Source organism: Xenopus laevis, chromosome 2L, assembly GCF_017654675.1.
Source record: "Xenopus laevis strain J_2021 chromosome 2L, Xenopus_laevis_v10.1, whole genome shotgun sequence".
In the NCBI taxonomy this organism is placed as follows: domain Eukaryota; kingdom Metazoa; phylum Chordata; class Amphibia; order Anura; family Pipidae; genus Xenopus; species Xenopus laevis.
In genome coordinates, this window is record NC_054373.1 from 110,917,018 (window position 1) to 110,938,821 (window position 21,804).

The 21,804-nt window shown below is 37.1% G+C and overlaps 1 protein-coding gene across 4 annotated transcripts in view; it reads left to right on the forward strand.

Moving 5' to 3' along the window:
• The window catches only part of LOC108708384 (rho GTPase-activating protein 6), a 130,392-nt gene that overhangs the window by 81,524 nt on the left and 27,064 nt on the right, over positions 1 to 21,804 (forward strand). For 3 of the 4 annotated variants that reach the window (XM_018247036.2, XM_018247034.2, XM_018247035.2), the window contains 2 exons: positions 5,752 to 5,911; positions 21,036 to 21,107. In XM_018247036.2, coding sequence (XP_018102525.1) covers positions 5,773 to 5,911; positions 21,036 to 21,107 — 211 coding nt within the window. In that variant the 5' untranslated portion in view covers positions 5,752 to 5,772. Of the gene's footprint in view, positions 1 to 535; positions 933 to 5,751; positions 5,912 to 21,035; positions 21,108 to 21,804 lie in introns of those variants that run through there. The other variant, XM_041582353.1, reaches the window with a different exon arrangement.

Here is a 21,804-nt window from a genome sequence, read left to right on the forward strand (position 1 = left end):
TAAAAATGATTACCTTTTTTCTGTAGTAATAAAATAGCAGCTTTTACTTTATCCAAACTAAGATATAATTACTCCTTATTGGAAGCAAAGCAAGCATATTGAGTTTATTTCATGTTTACAATAGGGATGCACCGAATCCCCGAATCCTTGATGAAAGATTTGGCCGAATACCAGACCGAATCAGAATCCTAATTTGCATATGCAAATTAGGGTCAGGAAAGGAAAAAGTGGAAAAAAAATCTTATTTTGTGACAAAGTCACGTGATTTTCCTACCCGCCCATAATTTACATATGCAAATTAGGATTCGGATTCGCCCGAATCCTGCTGAAAAAGGCCGAATCCTGTACGAATCCCAAATTGAAGCCTGGATTCGGTGCATCCCTAGTTTACATGATTTTCTAGTACACTTGAGGTATGAAGATTCGAAGTACAGAAAGATCCCTTATACGGAAAACCCCAGGTCCCGAGCATTCTGGATAACTGGTCCCATACCTGTATATAAAATATGACATTTCTACCAATATTTGTTTTTCATTCTCTTTTGTGTAACAAGGGTGTTACACAAAATTGTTCTTGTGTTTATTTAGGCATTTTCCATTGTTTTAATTTTAACAGGGCTAAGGGCAGAACAGGTTTAATTAAGACATTTACACACTACATGTTGACATCTTCAGCAGATGTATGTTTACTTTAAGGTTAAAAAAAACGCCCAGTCCCCACCAATGCTACTGCAGATATTATGTGTTCTCTGTCACAGGAGTATGTATTAGTGATGTGCCGGTCAAGAAAAACTCAACCCCAACCTGCCCGAGTGAGCAAACCAATAGAACCGGCAGCAGGAAGGCAGCAGTGTAAGGTCGTAGATGGGAGAACAGACAGAAGTGCTCAACACAAACCTGACCACGACCCCCAAATAGTGTGCACATCACTAGTATGTATCATCTTCTGTATTAGGGTTGCCACCTTCTGTCCCGTGGAACGCTGGGCAGGGGGTGGAGCGCGACATAATGGGGCTGGGTCCATAATGCGGTGGGGCGGGTCATGACATCAGGGGGCGGAGGTTTTCCTAAGTTTCCAAATTAGTAAAACAGGCCAGGATTTCCTATGATTGACGTGGCAATCAGTTTTCCTAATTGGGAAAACTGGGCAGGCAGTTTTGACCTAGACAGCACTTCAAAAAAAAAACGGAGTTAGGAAATGGGTTATAACCCAGCATAATTTATAATGATTTTAAAAAAATAAAAACTTCTAAAAATAATGAATTTTCTGTAAAATACACTGTAAATGATGCTTAGTGATGTTATCAGTTATAATTGGTGCATAAATATATCATTTGTATCACATGGCTTAACAATAGTGTATTATTAAAAATAAAATTAAATTGAATATTAGAAATCGCCTCAGAGTTCTTGGAATTCTGCCCTCTGATATCCTTATATTTTCTAAATGGAGATTAGGTTTGTACGCTTTATACCTGATTTCTCAGTACTATTCTTGCTGAGCAGAAAAACAATTCTAAAGCTATTTACCAGCATTGTTATTATTTGTTTATGAGAGCAGAGGTCACACTGTCATTAGTGCTTATGGATGAAGTTTCCTCCTGCTCATGTACAGTAAATAAAAAACATGCATGCAGCTAAATAAGGCTCCTAGTGCAGAGTAACCTTTTATCAAATATTTTACTGAACATTCTAAAAAAAATAAAATAAATGTAACCCTACGTTATACTTTTCCTTACAAAAATAATTATTCAATAATTCACACAACATAACAACCGGGTAAACACTACTTTTTAAAAAGAAATTAGTTTACACACATTATAGCGTGCCATTGTGTATAAATATGTCCTTGCACTGGAGCACCTAATGCTTCTGCCTCTTGATTGTATGCTAATTAGAGGCCTATTTATCAAAAGTTGGATTTTAGTGGTTTTAGAGGTTTTTGAAACCAAAAACACTAAACTCACTTTGTCTAAAACTGTGTCATGACATTTAGTGAAAGATCACTAGGACAATTCCTAGTGAAAAAAAAATCTGAAAACCTCTAAAAGTCTGAATTGATTTAAAACTGTCCAATAGGATCCGGGCAGCTCCCATTGACTTCTATAGGACCTCGACGACTTTGACCTGGCGAAGTTTTAGTGATTTTTACACTTAAGTCTAAATGTTTTTAGAGCTTTTAAATGAAATGGGGAAAAACTAACATTTTTAGATATTCGTGGAAAAAAAACGAACTTTGTTAGTAAAGAGGCCCCTTAAAGGCATCTTGTAGTTATTACATTTATTTATAAAGCACCAAAATTTTTTACAGCACCGTCACTAAGCATCTTCATTCTTTGCACCAATGTTTGCTGAAGCTTAGTAATAAAGTAAGATACACACACAAACACACATACACACACATCTATTTGAAAAAGCCAGGGAGAAGGGGGGAAGCACTCAGGATTTGGTGCGAAATTTGGTGAGTGCCGATGCTTGCTGTCTGTGTCTAAGCACTCCCCCCGCCCCGAGGGAAGGCATGCTTTCATGCGTTGGCGTGTGGGAGATTTGAAGAGCACGCACCCCAATTTTTCAGGAGTTGGGGAACAGATATGGCTGGGTGGCATGCAGCACCAGATTTCTCTCCCCGGCACCTCAAGGCCTCTGGGTCTTAGTGCCCGATATCGGCACACACCATTCCCCCTCCCCGCACAAGTGAGCGTCATAGCACTGGGGAACGCTGCGTTCCCCATACACCTCAGGATGCGGCTGGGCGGCATGCCGCCACTAAAATTTCGCAGCCCTAGGCCCGGGCCTGGCGGCATGCCGTTCCCATAATTTTGCCCCATAAGCCTGAACCTTGGGGCCTGTTTGCACATCTAAAATACTCACAAAATTCCAGCAAGACACAGATTTTATACCATACTACAATAGCTGCTAGTTTGGCAGGGGGAAAGAGTTGAATTGGTCAAATAAAACAAATTACCTGAGGGACACCAAATAGGATATAAATATTTCCCTTGCATGAGAATCATAGCTGCTTCTTAACATTTACACACACAATGCTGTAATTATTTTTATGGATGTCTGTACCATAATTCCTAAATGAGCATAATAAACCATAATTATATGCTTTAGCTTTCCACATGGTATAATATGTACTCTTCCTTCTACATGTCCCTTCCGACAACTGCTATATTCAGTTAGTGGATTTGTAAATAATTTATTCTGGAATTTAGAGAGATATCTGAACAAATGCTATTACAAATTACTATTAGTAATTTAATAATATGCTACAATGATATTTATTAGCCATGTGTACAATCATTCAAGTTCAATATGTGACTACCAGAGTGCTGGGCAGAGACCTCTGTTTACCATTTGTCACTATACACTAGTGATGTGGGCCTGACTTGAAGCCGGGGATCCACAGGTTCAGATCGGCTTCCGCACAAAGTTTGGGGGCCTTCTAGTGCCCCACTTCGACCGCTGCTTTCTTTTTTATATACTCGCGCTCCCCGCCCCTTCTGTGATGTTATTGCAGGGAGGGTATATAAATGTGATCGCACAGCAGGTTAGGGGCGGGGTTTTGGGTGGCGGGTTAGGGCCGGGTTTTTTCTCGGCCCACACATCACTACCATACACTAAAGAGGAGAATAAAACATCATGTTTCATGTAGCACAATATTTGAAGCCTAGAACTTTTTTTTTCATATGGCCTTTGATATGAAAATATGTCTGGAGCTTAAAAATGTTATTTTTACTTGAACTGTAGGAAATTTCATCTTTCAGTGTAGACTCCAGTGTTTATGTGTTCATCCCTTAAGCTGCCACCCCACCCCCATTTTGCAGAATGTATTTTGCTGATGTCTGTTATTATTTCATATATTGTGGGTCGCCTCTTAATCCAGTTTTTGGCAAGACGCTATAATATATCTAAACACTTAAACAAATGTCCATTTTCACTGCTTACATTAGAGTTTCAAGTATATTTTTAAAACAAACATTGTCTATGTATATCAAGTTAAGGAAAGCAAATGTGTCTTAGGGTCAATTTACACTTTGCATCCAAATATCTTTAAAAATGTGAGTACAGTATGTACTTTGCAGTCTTTCTGTAAAGAACCATAGTCTTTAGTATCTGATAGATGCTAACTGATTTAATTAAAAGTATGTGTCCATGAGAGGAAATGTTATCTTTTTAAGTATTGGTATCCTGTGATGAGCTATAACCAAAGTGAGAAGACTTTTATAGAACTATAGTCACGCTTTAAGTGAATTTAGCATGACTAGTATGTCTTATATGTAGCAACTTTTCAGCTGGTCTTCATTTTTTTTTATACTTGAATTATTTGTCTTTTACTGACAGTGGGCTGAGTTTGTAAATCACTGTTGGATACATAGGGGCAGATTAACTCAACGACGAAGTGGCTAACACATGGGCGTAGGTGTCACTTCGCTAGTGACAGAGACAGATGCTAGCGGTCATTCACACTCTATCGCCAGGCCAATTTTTGCTCTGTCAAATAGATGTAACGGTGCAAATTCACCGGAATGCAGATTTTACTGCACGTTACCTCTTTTGCCAGACTTTCCTTCGTCAGCTCAGACCAGTAGAAGTGCAATGGAGTGCATAGGACTCCCTCAATCTTCAGTTACTTACTTACAAAACTTCTAAGTCCAAAAAACCCTGGCATCTTTTCCTTTTTTCAGGGTGACAGACTGCAAACGTGTTTAAAATTTTTTTTTTGTGTAACCAGTTTCCCCCATACATTTTATAACATATGGGAACATTATTTTACAGTGGGCTCATGTGTAGGGCATTATAACATCTCAATTGACTTTATTAAGGTTCCCTTGGCATGTGTTGTTATCAATGTAAATGTAATGTATTAGATGCAGCATGTAACATAAAGTGGTCCATTTAACTTAAATTTCACGCTGTGTGCAAATTAGCAAGACCTCTAACAAAGTTGCGCTAGGCAGAATTGAACGATAGAGCATCTTTGCTTTGATTTGCTCACATTGCTGAAGTAACGCTAGTGAAAATTCGCGAGTGTTTGTCGGCCTGGACGAAACTTTGAATCTTAGTAAATTTCCAAACAAATTTTCGCCTGGTGAAAGTGTAGCGATAGCTGTGAAGCGCCTCTGGCGAATTTTCACCCTCGAGTAAATCTGCCGCTTAGTTCAAATATGTTAGTTAATTAGTTAATTAGTTTTTTGGTGAAAAAAAAACCCCTCAAATTTTTTCGTGATTTATTACACACCGTCGATGGAAAAAGTCAGAATCCAAAAATCTGGTATCTCAGACTTGCCGAGGTTGTATATAAGTCAATGGGAGAAGTCCCGAAGATATCCTGATCTGCGCTGAGTTTCGTGCAAAAATTTGAAGATTTTGTCGTTTTCGGGCAAAAATCTTAAAATATTGTACGATTTGAATTTTCGTACATTTTTTACAAGTTTTTTCGCCACTCAAATTTTTTGTGAAAATGTATTAATAAATAAAGGGAAATAACCTGTGTATTTCAACTTGTTCAACATTATAGAAATGGTCTTCTAAACTTTTTTTAGTCCTAAAGAATACATGTAAAGCCTGGTAGAAAAGTATTAGGTCTATATAAATTAATTATAATAATTTAACACCTAAAAATGGCCTTCTGGCGAGGGATTCCAGATTATAATATGCTAATTGCAGCTGTAATTGAAATTTTTATTTGATGTGGAAAAAATGTGCTTGTTAAAGTTTGTTATGTTTCGTGTTCCCTTTTTTTAGGGTGACTTTACATGGAAAAGCATGTCTGGGCGCAGCGTCCGTCTGAAATCTGTTCCCATCCAAAGCCTCTCGGAACTGGAGCGAGCGCGACTTCAGGAGGTTGCTTTTTACCGTCTGCAGCAAGATTATGATTTGAATTGTCAGATCACCATTCCCAAAGGTAACTTTGTGCTTTTGCTTTATTCATACTACGTTGTATATAATTCCTGCATGGATGGATTGCTGTTACGATGAGAATGCTTTCTGTATAAATTATTGCTAGTTCAAAAAATAGAGAGTGTGTCTGATTGCTAATTTACAGATTACTAGGTATGCCATGAGTGGGCGTCAGGAGCCGGTGAAATAAGGGGGTCTGTACAGTTGTTGGGAATTCTGCAAAATGGCCGGGATTTTGCCTAATTAGGGATGGGTTTTGGCAAGTTGGTGGTGAGGTTGGGCCAGAGGCAGGCTGGTTCCGTGCTGCTGAATATCCTCATTAATGCACCACTGGATGTGTATGGGGCAATATATTATTTTGGTGATAAGCTGAGCTCTTTCCCCCAAATGTAATAAAAGGCATTACGTTTTTCTAGGAACAGTAACCCATAGCAACCAATAAGATGTTTGCTTTTAAACAGGTGACCAGTAAATCCTAACTGCTGGTTGGTTGCTATGGGTTACTGCTCCTGGGCAAACTTAGTGCCTTTTATTACATAACCCTTTTGTTCTCAACAAACCTTCTGTAGTCAGACAAACCCACTAATGTAAATCAAATACGAGTCCTCACAGATATTGGTGATGTGGTGGTATTGTGCATTGACTTGTTCTGAAGTTGGATACAAGTCCTAATTGTGGGATTCAACACAATCCCATCTGGCTGGTCTCTCATATTTCATTATCTTGATGTGACTGAAAGTGTGACATCGCACACTTTGGGGCAAATTCACTAAGCGCCAAAGCGCTGAACGCTAGCGTTACTTCGCTAGCGTTTGGCATTTTTGTTACTGCGCAAATTCACTAACGAACGCTGGCGTCGATTCGCTAGTGTTACTTCGCACCCTTACGCCTGGCGAATTTTCGTATGGACGTAACTACGCAAATTCACTAACACGCGCATTGTACTGAATGCTACCTTTTACGCTAGACTTCCTTCGCCACCTCAGACCAGGCGAAGCGCAATAGAGTAGATAGGGATTGCTTCAAAAAAAGTCAAATTTTTTTCTAAGTCCCAAAAAACGCTGGCGTGTTTTCTACATTATGGGTGATAGGCTGAAAAAGATCGAAAAAATTTTTGGGGCTCCCCTCCTTCCCCCCTACATTTCCTGACTCATGGCAACTTACCTATACAGTGGGCACATGTGTAGGGCAAAATAAAAATTTTATTTGATGTTTTGAAGGTTTCCCAGGCATTTGTAGTGATTCTACGTATTCCTCCATTGAAATTTGAATTTGGCGGCGCATGCAAATTAACCATCGCTAGCGTAACTTCGCTTCGCTTAGCGAATCAACGCTAGCGCAACTTCGCAACCTTACGCTACCCCTGAGCGCAACTTCGGATTTTAGTGAATTTGCGAAGCGCTGGCGAAACTACGCCTGGCGAAGTGTGGCGAAGTGCGGCGAAGTTACGCCTGGTGCAACTACGAATCTTAGTGAATTTGCCCCTTTGTGTGTACTTTACATCACTCTGTAACAGAAGAATCTAAATGCTGGTGCCATTGTAACATTTCCAGCATCTGGTTTGCTCGAATTACCCCATTTTTTTGCACCTTAAACATTTTTCAGGACTGCTTCCTGTACATATATGACATACTTTATCTGTAACTCGAGCCTGACAAAGGATTCATAACATCCTGAATGCTTGCAAAATATATTTTACAGTTAGTCACTAAAGGAAACACCTTGAACACACTTTGCATTTTTAACCCTCTCATTTGCACAGAGTTTATTAACATGGAAGCATCTTTCCCATAGCATGCTGCCTACCATGTTCTGTTGGTGCTGCTGCCTCTGATTGTGTAGTTTATAGCCATTCCTTTCTCTCTTTTTTGCCTTTATAGCACTTTATAAGAAATATGATCACAGAAGTGCCCATTTACTCCCATTTGAAACATTTAAATATGTCAAAGCCTAGCTATGTTCTGGGAACTGCAGAAAGCTCCCTGGTATCAGCAGTAATTATCCACGTGCAGAGCAGCAAATGTGCCAAAATACACAGTATATACTTATACCTAGATTGGCTGTGTCGCCATGGTTACAGTCTCTAGGAGAATGGGGTAAAGCGAAATACTTTCCAGTTGTTAGTTTTATATTTTGAAAGCATTTATATATGTATCATTTTCTGTAAAAGAAGTCTTCTAAGAAGTCTTAGATTTTATTTCTTATGAACGCATTAGAGCTCATATACAATATTGCTGCTTCCATTGCTCCATTGCTTGAACTGAGTGTCAGCATGTTTCATCTCTGCCAGGAGTTAGCAGCCTGTGCTACTTCCCATTTATTTAATGAAAACATTCATGTGCAATGGCCCTAACCTACTTTTGTATAGAGATGCTTCTATCAAGAACAATTTCTCATGAATATTTTAGTAATATCTGCCAAAATACCTTTGTATCATGCTTTATTGGAAAACTGTAAACTTAAAATTCATCTCCATGAATCTAAGAACTGGACACAACTAACCGCTTAGATAAGGCAAGATAGTTTCCCACTGTTTTTTTGGGTTTTTTTTAGAATTACAGGCAGAGGGTCAGATGAAATGCTCTTTGACTTCCCAAAATATGTCCAATCCCTTTGTATCAAAGCAGTAAATTGTGCAAGGGAAACATAAACATGCTGCATTGGATGAATAATCTTGGAAGAAAAGTTTGCTTGATTTCATAACTCCGGTCATTGTTTATTTTTTAATTTGTGGTGACAGTTAAGCTTTGCCCTTTTATTCATCAGAGCTCGCCAATTGCCTTCCTATAAAATGACAGCTCTTGGTGAACTAACTTTTATACAGGTATAGGATCTATTATCCAGAATGCTTGGGAACTGGGGTTTTCCAGATAAGGGACCTTTCTGTAATTTGGATACCTTAAGATACGGCCTTGGATCTCCATACCTTAAAAATCATGCAACCATTAAGGGGCAGATTTATTAAAAGTCGAAGTGAAAATTCGAATTATCAATTTTTTTTTTTCGATTCGAGTTTTAATTTGAATTTCAAGATTTATCATACTCTGGCAATTTAAGAACTCAAATTTGACTATTTGCCAACTTAATCTTGCCTAATTACTGTATAAGTCAATGGGAGAGTTCCAGGGATCAATTTGGTGATGTCTGTAGACTTCCTGACATTCAAGTTTATTTCTTATATTTTTTAAATTCGAATCGAGTTTTTATAATTCAAATCGAATTTGAATCGAGTTTTTATAATTCAAAACAACTTCGATTTGAGTTTCTGGGACGTTTAAATTAATCTGAGTTTAAAAAATTCCATGTTATTAATACATTTCTACTAGTCGAATTTCGATTCATGGGAGTTTAAAAAAACTCACATGAATTCCAAATTCGACCCTTGATAAATGTGCCTCCAAATAAACCCAATAGTATTGTTTTGCCATGAATATGGATGGATGCAGCTTAGTTACCATCAAGTACAAGCTACTGTTTTATTATAACAGAGAACAGGGAAATCATTTTTAAACATTAGAATTATTGATAAAGTAGAGTCTACAGGAGATGGCCTTCCTGTTATACAGAGATTTCTGGATAATGAGTTTCTGGATAAAGCATCTGATAACTGTATTAAAAAAATATAATTATAAATAGTAACACAAGAGCTTTTGTGTGTGGTATTTAGTTGTAAAGGAGAACTTGGTATTATTGTCCCATAGATAGGTTTATTATTCGAGGCTAGGTTGTGCATATACTAATATCACTGCATATAATTGTCAAAGCTCTGGTAGTGCCACTTGCTATGTATATGTGGTAGGGTAATGTTTCAAATATACTGTACAGATGTCAAAGTTGCTCAAGTTACTGTATATGTAAGTCTTAAAAACAAACATACAGCATTATGAGGGTGAAATTTTGGAGTCTCTCTTGTAAATACATATGTAATTCTCTTGCTAGGATACATTTCAGCTCCATAAACAGTCATTCAAATATGTCTTCTCAGTAAGCCAAAGCCAATGCTAAGATTTCCCAACTGAATATTATCATAACTTTTCAAACTCGTCTTAGATCACTGAATATGAGGCTTATGCTCCGTGCTATTATTTTGCATCTTGCATAACCTTTAAGCAGATTCTCTGGCTCTCCAGCGGGAATTGGGTACAGACTGAATTATCTTCCTTTAGAAGTTTCTTAAATACGTTTTGTAAAACTTAAACAACATAAACGTTAAAGTCATAAAGTATATTAAGAAAGCGCTGATTTTATTAAGAAGGAATAACTTTTACTGGGAATCTCACTGTAGAATGCATTAACGTTACTTACTAAAAGATAGAGATGATAATCATGTATTTTTTCCCTCATAATTTTATTTAATTACATTTTCAAATATTTTTCCAAAAGAAATAACTTGGGATACAGAAAAACAAAAGAGGGATAAAGGGGGATACAAAGGAAGTCAAACAAATGATCTGTTTAACATACATGTATGATAATCAATTATAACATAATATATTGCTTTTTAAAAATGCTTCTTACCAGGAAGGGAGTAGTGAAGAACAAAGTTCCTTCCACTGACATCCTCCATTCCATATGACATGTTTGCATTCCATATAGCATACTATACCTATAGCTGGGAGACTCTACATAGGAAGGGTGTTAATCAGCATTAAAATAATGCTTGTAAGGATTGTGCTTGGTTCCACAAAGTTCAACATTTATTTGATTAGCAACTTTAATACTGGGGATATTTTGTCCCTTAGTACTGAATTATATTTTTTAACACTTGTATATAAATGTAATGGAACATTTCCAAACAACAGAATGAACACACCAAGAGTAAAATAAATTATTGTTTATGATGACCTTAAAGACCATATCTTAAGACTACTAAAAAAATATTTAAAGGAGAAGGAAAGCTACCAAAGCAGTTTATTGCCAATAGATTAGCCACAAAAGTGAATGTTATATTTATTCTGCAGAATGCTTTACCATACCAGTGTAAACAGCTCTAGAAGCTTCCTCTGTTTGTTTAGGATAGCAGCTGCCATATTAGCTTGGTGTGACATCACTTCCTGCCTGAGTCTCTCCCTGCTCGCTAGTAATGTTTGGGAACCAACGGGACCCGTGGGTTCGGGTCGACCTCACACCCCCATTTACACTGCCGGATTCCAACTTCCGGCTTCCTTTTTTATAGACACGCTCCTGCTTGACTCATCCCTTCTGTGATATCATTGGTGGGGCGGGGTGACGCGGGTCTATAAATAGAAACTGAAAGTTGGGCTCGGGCAGGTGGAGTGAGGGCAGGTTCAGGTTGGGTTTTACCAGACCCGCACATCACTACTGCTCGCTCATAGCTCTGGGCTCAGATTACAGCAGGGAGGGGAGGAGGGAGGGAGAAAAGGGAGGAGGAGAGAGGAGCAAACTGAGCATGCTCAAGCCCTGCCCTAGCGGTTTATGCTGAAAACAGGAAGTCTGATGCAGAAGCCCATGTATCAGCGCCAGGCCAACCCGGTCATGCGTCCTAGGTGGCCTGGCTCGTCGCAGCGCACAACAACGTGGGCATGCACGGAAAAGATGTGCGCGCGTGAAGCAAAGATGCAGACAGAGCGCACACACCGGCCAGAGCAGCGAGTGGGGACCGGACTAGGAGGTAGGAGAGGCAGAGAAGGTGCATGCCTGGTGCCCCCCTGCTTTGTGCCCTAGGCACATGCCTTCTCTGCCTACCCCTAGTTCTGGCCCTGCCATGTACATAATAGAAGGAAAGAAATGCAAAAAAGCATTGTTTCTTTTGAGGACTCAGAGCAGCATTACTTTGAGAGTTTACTGGTGTATTTATATAGACCTTTCTGATAAAGTTTACTTAATTTTAGCCTTTCCTTCACCTTTAAACACAAAATCAACACAATAGGATTGTTTTGCCACCAATATGGATTCATGCAGCTTAGTTACCATCAAGTACAAGGTATTGTTTTATTATCACATAGAAATTAATCATTAAAAAAAAAAAGGAATTATTTGCTTAAAACTGACTCCATAGGAGATGACCTTTCAAAAATACAGAGCATTTTGAACTGGTTTTCGGATAGTGGATTCCATACCAGCATAAATGTATTTAAAGTAGTGTAACAATTTTTATTATCACATAGAAATTAATCATTAAAAAAAAAGGAATTATTTGCTTAAAACTGACTCCATAGGAGATGACCTTTCAAAAATACAGAGAATTTTGAACTGGTTTTCGGATAGTGGATTCCATACCAGCATAAATGTATTTAAAGTAGTGTAACAATTTCTCATTAATGTTTTAATAATATCTGCCAAAATACTTTGAATGATGCTTTATTGAAAAACTGTATATGATAAATTCACCTCCATGTATCCAATCACTGGATATAAGTAACAGCTTATGTAAGGCAAGATAGTTTCCCACTGTTTTTTTTTAGAATTACAGGCAGAGGATCAGATGAAATGCTCTTTGACTTCCCAAAATATGTCCATTCCCTTAGGCTTTGTATCAAAACAGTAAGTTGTGCAAGTAAAACATAAATATGCTGTATTGGAAGAAAATACACCAATAGAACACACCAATAGTAATATAAAGTATTGTTTATGATGCCCTTAAAGGCTTATTCATCATACTAGACATTGTTAATATAATTAATATACTTCAAATATGTGCATGTTCAGTTTTTGGAGCATAAGGTATGCATGGTGATGGCACAGCACTGTTGGATGCAAGGGAGCCCTGTATTTAACATCTGTCATAGGCATGTAGTAAGGTAAGTACAGAGCTCTCCACCACCTTGAATCCTGCAGCCTAACTTGAGCATCTAAATGATCAGGTTAAAGAGAGTTCCAGAGGAATCCATGTTTAGCCATTCTACTGTTTCCCTGCTGGTGGCACTCAGGAAGTGAGGAGCAGCACTTTGCCAAGAAATGAGCCTTGGGGTGAAAGAAGCAGGGAAAAAATTGGTTTGAGACCATTTTTGTACATTGCCCCATTTTTCATAAATGAAACTGGCACCACATTTTATGTCTATGTAACCTGAATCTTTTAAAATAATGTTACCCAAATAGAAGTATTTCTGAAAAGAAAATGGTCCCGCATCTGCAAAGCCACATCAGAATGAAAGTGTGACTCTCTGGCCTGATTTAGCATCACCACTCTGATATTTTTAATGCTGACTTCTCCGATGAATTAAAATAAACTTGGCATTTAGATGTTTATACTATTACGGAGTACATCCATCTAACTGATGCCTGCGGTTTTTAAACCTTAAAAGTGTAAATAACTTCTTATATAGAGATGTACACAATGGGGTTTTGAAACATTGTGACACCAGGTATTAAACAAAGTTTCTTTCGTGATTTACTAATTCCATTATTTGCATCTGCTGATAATGGTGTGTATTTTTATAATGACATATTTCTTTTAGGAGTAGAATCATTTCACAAGGGCTCCATACACGAGCCAGGCCAGTTTTTGGATGATTTTGTCAATGATGTTATGCATTTTGACTCTGGTTGCTCCTTGCACAGGTAGGGTACGCTTTGAAAATATAGTCTTTTGTTAATAAAACATTATCTAATTTTTAAGTCCTGAGAGTGCGGACCTTCTTTACTGAATAATTATTTAAAAATTTTGGACACTGCACCCAGGCAAGTTGAACTTAGTGACGAGAGTGCCGGCTCCCCCAAAGTTCTTTTATATATATATATATATATATATATATATATATATATATATATATATATATATATATATATATATATATATATATATATATACTTACTTGGTAAGGGCAGCACTCCGCCTTTGCAACATTCCTTGGGGTGCACGGTAATGTATAATATAAGCAAAAAGAAGACCAGCAACACCGAGATCACTTGTGATATACTCAAATCTGTATTGTGAAATCACATGCAAGCCGACGTGACGTTTCCGACCACACAGGGACCTTTCTCAAGGCAACCATGTTAGGCAAACATGGTTGCCTTGAGAAAGGTCCCTGTGTGGACCGAAACGTCACGTCGGCTTGCATGTGATTTCACAATACAGATTTGAGTATATCACAAGAGATCTCAGTGTTGCTGGTCTTATTTTTGCTTATATATATATATATATATATATATATATATATATATATATATATATATATATATATATACAGTCTTTTTAACACTGTTTTACATTACCTTCCTCCCCCAATTCTCCTCGGGTGCAAATATGGTAAATACAACCCTGACAGTAATAATATTTACCTTTGAATGCCTTCCACATCTACTGACCTACCATAATTGAGGCCAAATACACAGCTCACAGAAGATAAATGATTAATCTCCAGTTTTCTATTCAGACACCCCAAGTGACAACATTTATACTGGCATAGAATTTTCATATAGAAAGTACAAGAAAATAGCAGACATGATGAATTAAGGATCCCTGTGGAAGGTTTCAGAAAGTAAAAAAGTTTTAGCATTATTACATTGGCAACATACAGTAAGCTAATAGATCTACTATCCAACTTGCCAAACAACAAGACTTACCTGCATACAAGCTGGATTAAATGTAGCCAATTACTGTAGACCCCCTTGGTGTTAGCAGTGGTTCTGTGATCAGAATTCTACTGTGGCTGGACAGTGATTATCACATATCACAGTGTAAAAATATTACCAGCACACAAGGCATGCGTTTAGCAGGGCAAGCCCTTGCAATTTTATTTACTGCATGGTGCAACATTTCGGGGACTATCTACTATTGGTTTAATTATATGTTAATTTGTTTTTTGAGAAAGTATTTAAATGTTTTCTGCACCACACATGCACTATGCTTGACAAAATGTGTCCCAAAAATGTTGCACCATGCATTTAATAAAATTGCAAGGGCTTGCCCTGCTAAACCCATGCCTTGTGTGCGGTGATATTGTAACACGTTTGACTGGAGGTGGCCGATTCCCCCATCACTGAGCACCAAGAGGAGAGATTTGGGAACGTAGTGTGTGCGATTATTTCCAATTTCTTTGGAGCATATCAGAAGTAGTCCCACAAATGAGAAAAAAGCCAAGTGCTGTCCCAAAACAGGTAGTCCACACATATTCCAATACAAACAATCAAAAGTTCAATCTTGATTAGGTGATTAATCTAAATGACAAAATATATGGGTATGGAAACTATTATAAAAAAAATATTGGGCCCTGAAGGTTTTCCTCTATAAAGGGATATTTCCATAATCTGGATAACCATACCACAGTTACCATCAAGTACAAGGTACTGTTTTATTACATATTACAAAAAAAAGGAATTCATCAAAACAATACGAATTAAAATGTCTTCTCTATTTGTAAGCTTTCAAGATAATGGTGTCCGCAATAATAGATCCAATACCTGCATTCTTATTTAAATAAACAATTATATAGCTATATAGTTTTAAAGGAGCAGTATACCCTGTTTATTTCAATGGTTCATATGCCCACAAAAAAAAAATATTAGTCCACTGAGAAGCCCTGTGTATAAACAAATCCCTATCTTCTAACAGCTGCAGGCTTTTAGATAAAGAGCAGCTAATTACACAGGGGCTTTTTAGTAGACTAGTGATTTGTTTGGATTATGCGCTGAAGCACAGAATGTAGAATGTGACTTTCCTTTTAGTTTCAGACTTTGCCCTGCTGTGAGAAATATAAACCATATATAAGTTTTGATTAAAACCAATAGGCAGAAAGTGTAATGCACACAAGCCCTATTCGTTGATGTAATGTTGAAAAAGGAACTATACTGCCACTTTAAGGGATTAAATGCAAAAATGTCAGGTAACGGCCCAATAATATGTTGGTTGGCTTTTAAACACATTTAAATCATGAACCCTAAGGTCCACCTGCATATTAAATATTCTTATTTTTAAATTAAGGATTGAACGTTGTGTCCCTTTCAGATATTCCTGTAGTAAGAATAGCATTTTGGTATCTGTGTAGTCATTGGTGTTTCTGGCTTTTGCACCAGTTATTTATTTGTTTGGCCTGTTATCCAAATGATTGCTCTACTAATATATAGAACAAGAATATAATTAGTATCATCAGCAGTTGTTGGCAAAACAGAGCATATCGGGGTTGTCACCAGGTGTGTTCATTTTAGATGAGCATTTTTTTTAAAAAAAAAATGTGCAAATCCATTCTAATTAGTTGGCAGGGCTTGCCAACCAGGAGTCTTGGGTAGGATGTTGGATAATAACTACACGTGGGTGAGGATCCTGCCCTATGAAAGCACTTTGTGATTAATTTAACATGGGCTTTGCCTAATGGGTACCTGGAAATTTTTATGAATAGTGTTCAATGCTTAGTATAAGAAGGGTTACAAAAAAAGCAGTAGTGTGGATCAAATTGACAAAAGAAAGAAAGTTAGTGATATAAAAAGAAAAATGATATACCGAGAAAGAAAGAATAATAGAACAGAGGGGGCATAGCGAGAATGGGAGATTAGAAAAAAAGAGAAGAGTAGAAAAAGTGAGGGGACAAAACTAAGAAGACACTAGTAGAAGCACACCACTAGAAAATGCCAAGTGGAGAGAGGGAAAGAAGGGGAAGAGCCTAGGGAAGTGGAGTGATGTTAATACAGTAGAACCTTTGTTTTAGATAAGTTAAAAGAAGTTGTAAATAGAAGGGAAATCAAGGGAAAAAAATTACACTTTACCTTATGGAACTTAAACATAAAGGTGCCCGTTGCAGGAAATTGTAAATCTGTGGAATGTCAAATATCAATTTTGGTCTGTAAAAAGGGAGGAAGAGGGCAAGTAAAAGAGGAATCTTCTGTGGTTGGAGAGAAGCCAGAAAATATGAAGCAGGAAGAGAATTTGAAATCTGTTGAGTAGTAAGCAGAAAAGATGAGGGGGGAGGGAATGTAGAAGCACGGGGACTAAAAACTAAAATTACCTGAAAAGCTGTTAGGCTTTTCTTTCATTATTTCATCTTAAATATGTAATGAAATCAGTGTTGTGTGATTTAATGTACGAATAAGTTATTTTTCTCTTTATATTTGAAATTAGATGTGCAGTGATCTAAAAGGCACACTGGTACTTCTGCAGTGCTGCTTTAATAAAAGGGCCACTGTGCCACAAGGTTTTTAAAAATGTAAATTAATTTTCTATTTGACGTTATGTTGTTTTTTGGCCATCTTGGATTTTTCAGCAGAGTATTGAGCAGGCAGACAGAGAGTGCCAAAGCAGCTATGGGGGCACAAGGACAGAACGAATATTTGCTACTGGTCTATCCACAGATCTTACTGGTAATTGGCCATGTTTCAGTGATCTTACTGGTATGTGTGGAGTTAGTGTGGTGCTTATTGGATTTTTTTCAGTGATCTTACTGGCATGTGTGGAGTTAGTAAGGTCCTTTTTTCATTTTTAAAGATCTCACTATAGGGTTGTCACCAGAAGGGCTGTCCAGGTCAAAACTGCCTGCCAGGTTTTCCCTGAGATTGATGCGGTGATTGGCTGGTCGTTGATCGCACCAACATCTTTACCCCACCACTGCTACGTCACCACCCTGCCTGAAGTTAGCAGCAGGGAAAGTTGTCAACCCTATCTTACTGGAATGTCTGAAGTAAATGGAGTGTTCATTGGAAATTGTTTAGTGATGTTTCTGGCATGTCTGGGATTGATGGAGTGCTTATTGTCCATTTCTACTGTGATTAGACTGGGGCTGACAGTTGGGGGTTAATATACAGATTATCCATATTCTGTAGTAATTGTACTAACTGTGCCTATGTGCTACCTCTGCCGTTAGGGGAGAAACAATAGTTCCCTTTTCACTAAAAATGCCCTTCTCATCATAGTGAAGAAGGAGATCCTGATGTGGTTGGCCATGTTGGGGCACACACATGAGCATAATGAGCAAGTTAGGGGGAAACAATATTTTTCTTTTCTTTTTACTAAAAATGCCCCTCGCCAGTGAGGGCGAGGGAGATCCTGGTGTGGATTGCCATGTTGGCACACATGCAGGTGTATAATGAGCAAGTACACCAGACCTGGTAGAGTGTGCCTCTATTAGCCCACACCTCCAGTGGGGGAAACTATTTTAGTGATAGGTGTCCTTTAAATAAAAGTATGGTAAATATCCTATAAAGTGAATTTGATGGACAAATAAATATGTATGTAGCTAAATGTGTTATTTGTGGTATCTACTGCTAATTGAAAACATCTAACCATATTGCTAGTAAAAACACTTGTTATGCTTCCAAATAGTAAATTGTTTGGCTTAAGCAATTGCGGTGATTCTGGTTCATTCAAACATATTTCTTGTTGTCATGCTCCATGTACGAAGAAGGCTCTACAGAAATGTACAAAAAGTTCTCAACACAAATCTGACGTTCACGCCATGAGTATGCCCACTGAACTGTGACTGAACTAGGGACTACCAAATGCCCAAAACAACGTAATTAGATATTTCTGCATGGCTGCCAGGATACACACGCATGACAAGCGGAATGGAGAAAATAAATATCCTCTGGAAATGTAAGCAGTAACACAAACAGAATCAACACTAATAACAAATTATTAAAAGCTATTTTATGAATGCTATCATAACAAGAATGATTTTGTTGATCTCGGACACCTAATCATTGTGGTAAACATTTTCCTTTCCAGTAGACGATTCCAACAGTTAATATACCAAGGCTTTGGTTAAACAATTAAACTGGAGATTTGTACACCATACACGAATGCCCATCAAGACCCATTTTTATTGTTGCTAGAGTTCTATTTGTTCGTAATGATATTCATTTCAGTTTAACCATCATTAAAATAGATGTGCTAAATAAATATGTGGCAATACACTGTATAAGAAACTACAATATTTTCAACATAGTCGTTTGGTAAATTAATCCACCTACTGGTTACCAGGCTTACATCATTTTGCCAAAGTCTATTTACCAGAGCCGAGCTAAGAGCTTTGGCATTCCAGGCAAGTACAACTACACCGTTACCCATATTTGAAATACAGGTATGGGATCAACTATCTGGAAAACCTGCTATCTAGAAACCCCCAAATTACAGGAATGCAGTCACCCAAAGACTCCATGTTATCCAATGGAGAAAAATAGTTGCCACCAAGGCAGGTACCTACTGTATGCTGACTATCCATAGTTCCGCCTGTGAACTTGGGAATGCTCCGATTTTTCTTGGTCATTTGGATTTTGACCTTGTTTACTAGATTCCTTGAAGCACATTTTCAGTGGCGTTGTGTTTTGTCTTGTCTATACTTATTTTAAATGGGTGGTTCACCTTTAAGTTCACTTTTAGTATCTTACAGAATGGCTACGTCTAAGCAACTTTTCAGTTGGCCTTAATTTTTTTATTTTTTATAGTTTTTTTAATTATTAATTATTTGCCTTCTTCTTCTGACTCTTTCCAGCTTTCACCACATTTAAGTTTCCCAAGGGATGCCCAATTATTGGGAGTCTCCCCTTATGTAGGGGGAGAATTAATGTATAAAGGAATTGTTGGCAGTGAAGTCCATAATAATTATTATATCTAGTCTTTTCATACCCTAATTTGGGGGTAGGCAATTGTCCTGTATGTCTCGCAGACTGTAAATGTTTTAAACTTCTCTTTATTTATTTCACGGTGTATCTCCATACAAAATAAAGGCATATATAGTACATTACAATCTTATTGTCACATCACACAATGTCTTAAGATATAGCATTATCACATGTACAATCAATACCTGAGAAGACAGTACAACTAGTGTCTGAAAGTAGAGTGACAACTAAAAGAATTGGTCAAGGTAGGTCAAGCAGACCAATGTGATTAACTAGGTCAATTAGAGCAACTAGGTGCAGACTGTAAATGTTGATGTAAAGATCCATATAAGCAAGTTAAAAAATGCTATGAAAGTAGAATAATAAATTTAGTGGAGGGTGGTTTGTTGAGACAAGAATTATAGCACCTCCTACTCTCTTGTATAAGGGTAAATATGCAGAAAAGGAATGTGTGAAGCAAACAGTAAGCGAAAGCTTTGTTTAAAGAGAAAAGATGAACTGTGATAGTCTTAGTAAAAATATTCTTTATATTTGTTTTATTATTTAGGAGGTTGTGTGTTGTTAACATATAAGATGTATTTTTTGTGCGTGACAGGTTATTAAATATTAGAGTTGATAAATACCTCTCTTAGGGACCTTATTTTTTTGCTTGATTAACTTGATCAATTGATGCCAATATTTTTCTCATGTGACACAAAGGCATTTAAATTTAGGGTTGTCCACGAAAAATATATAGACTTTCAGTATGTTTTACATTACTATGATACTGTAGAATTAGAGACATCACAATTTACACTGCTAATTGTAAATATTTACCCAGATTCAGTAAAATATTTATGAAATTTACTTTACGTGGGGCATATATAATGTTATGAAATTGCTGAAATACTTATATACATCCTTTTTTATTCCAGTCAACTGAGGGATAAAAACATGATTTTGACTCTTTATAGATATGTAATAAGGCCTAGCTTTAAGCATATAGTAGTATTGGGCTCCAGTCCTTTAGAAGAATATTAATGAGCTAGAGAGAGTGCAGAGATGTGCACCTAAACTGGTTAGCAGGATGAAAGAATTAAACTATGAGGAAATTCTGTCAAGGTTGGGGTTGTTTTCTCTTAAGAAAAAGTTCTTGCTAGTGACTTAATCTTTTCAAGTACATTAAAGGACTTTATAGACAAATAGCAGGGAACCGTATTTTACAAGAAGAATAATAGGCCATCCTTTTAGACTTCACGAACAAAATTTCAGCTTAAAGCAGTGTAAATGGTTCTTCACAGTGGGAGCAGTGAGGTTGTGAAATGCTCTGTGATTGCTGATTCTGTTAATGACTTCAGAGGATTGGATGACTTTTTGGATAAGCCCAATATCCAGTCTATTGAACATATGTGTGTGTGTGTGTGTATGTATATATATATATATATATATATATATATATATATATATATATATATATATATATATATATATATATATATATATATATATATATAGAAACTGCTTCAAGGCATATTAATAATGTTAACAGTATAAGTATATATACACAAGTATATATACAAACTATATAACATCATGTACTTCTGTTTGCAACAATTCTAAATACAATGTACTTTCAGATGGGCAGAAGAGGAAAAAGTCTTTGCGGAAGAAGCTGGACTCATTAGGAAAGGAGAAAAACAAAGACAAAGGTAAAACCAAGAAAAGATATGCTAAAAATACTTTCTGCTGTTTAGCCTTGTGATAGCTGTCCAGTGATGCACAGCAAACTGCTGATGTGGGGCCTATGGGCCTTTATGTATAATAGTGACCTCGATGTGAATCAAAGTTACTATCATAAGTACAGCACAGGTTTCCTGTAAATTTGATATGGGTAGCAGGATCATGGCTTCCTATATCAAATGCACAAGCAGTGTCTACATCCTGCAATAAAAAGTCATCTTTATTTTGTGCTTTTTTTTTTGTGTTCCATGAGACCTCAGTCAGTGTCCTAGAGAGAGTCCTTACACGAGTGTCCTGGTGATGAGCTGTTAATAAGTAACTGATCATAGCCTACATATTGCTCTGTCACCCTATGAAGTCAAATGGCACATGTAGAAACATATTGTGGTTTGGCATACGCACCTCGGCATGTTAAAACTTGGGAAAATGTTTACTTCATTGTTTATACTGGCTCCAAGATCTCGTCTCCAGAAGGGCTTCATGTTTACATTATAGTTTTCTTATAAGGAAAAATAAATAAAAGATATTGCACGTGCTGATTGATCTTTTACTTTGGAAACCTGGAATATTTGTTCTGTTAATAGTATACATTTTCTGGGGGCAAAGAATTAAGGGAACAAATATAAAGCAATAGCAAATGCAAAGCATCAAAGCAATAATAAAAAT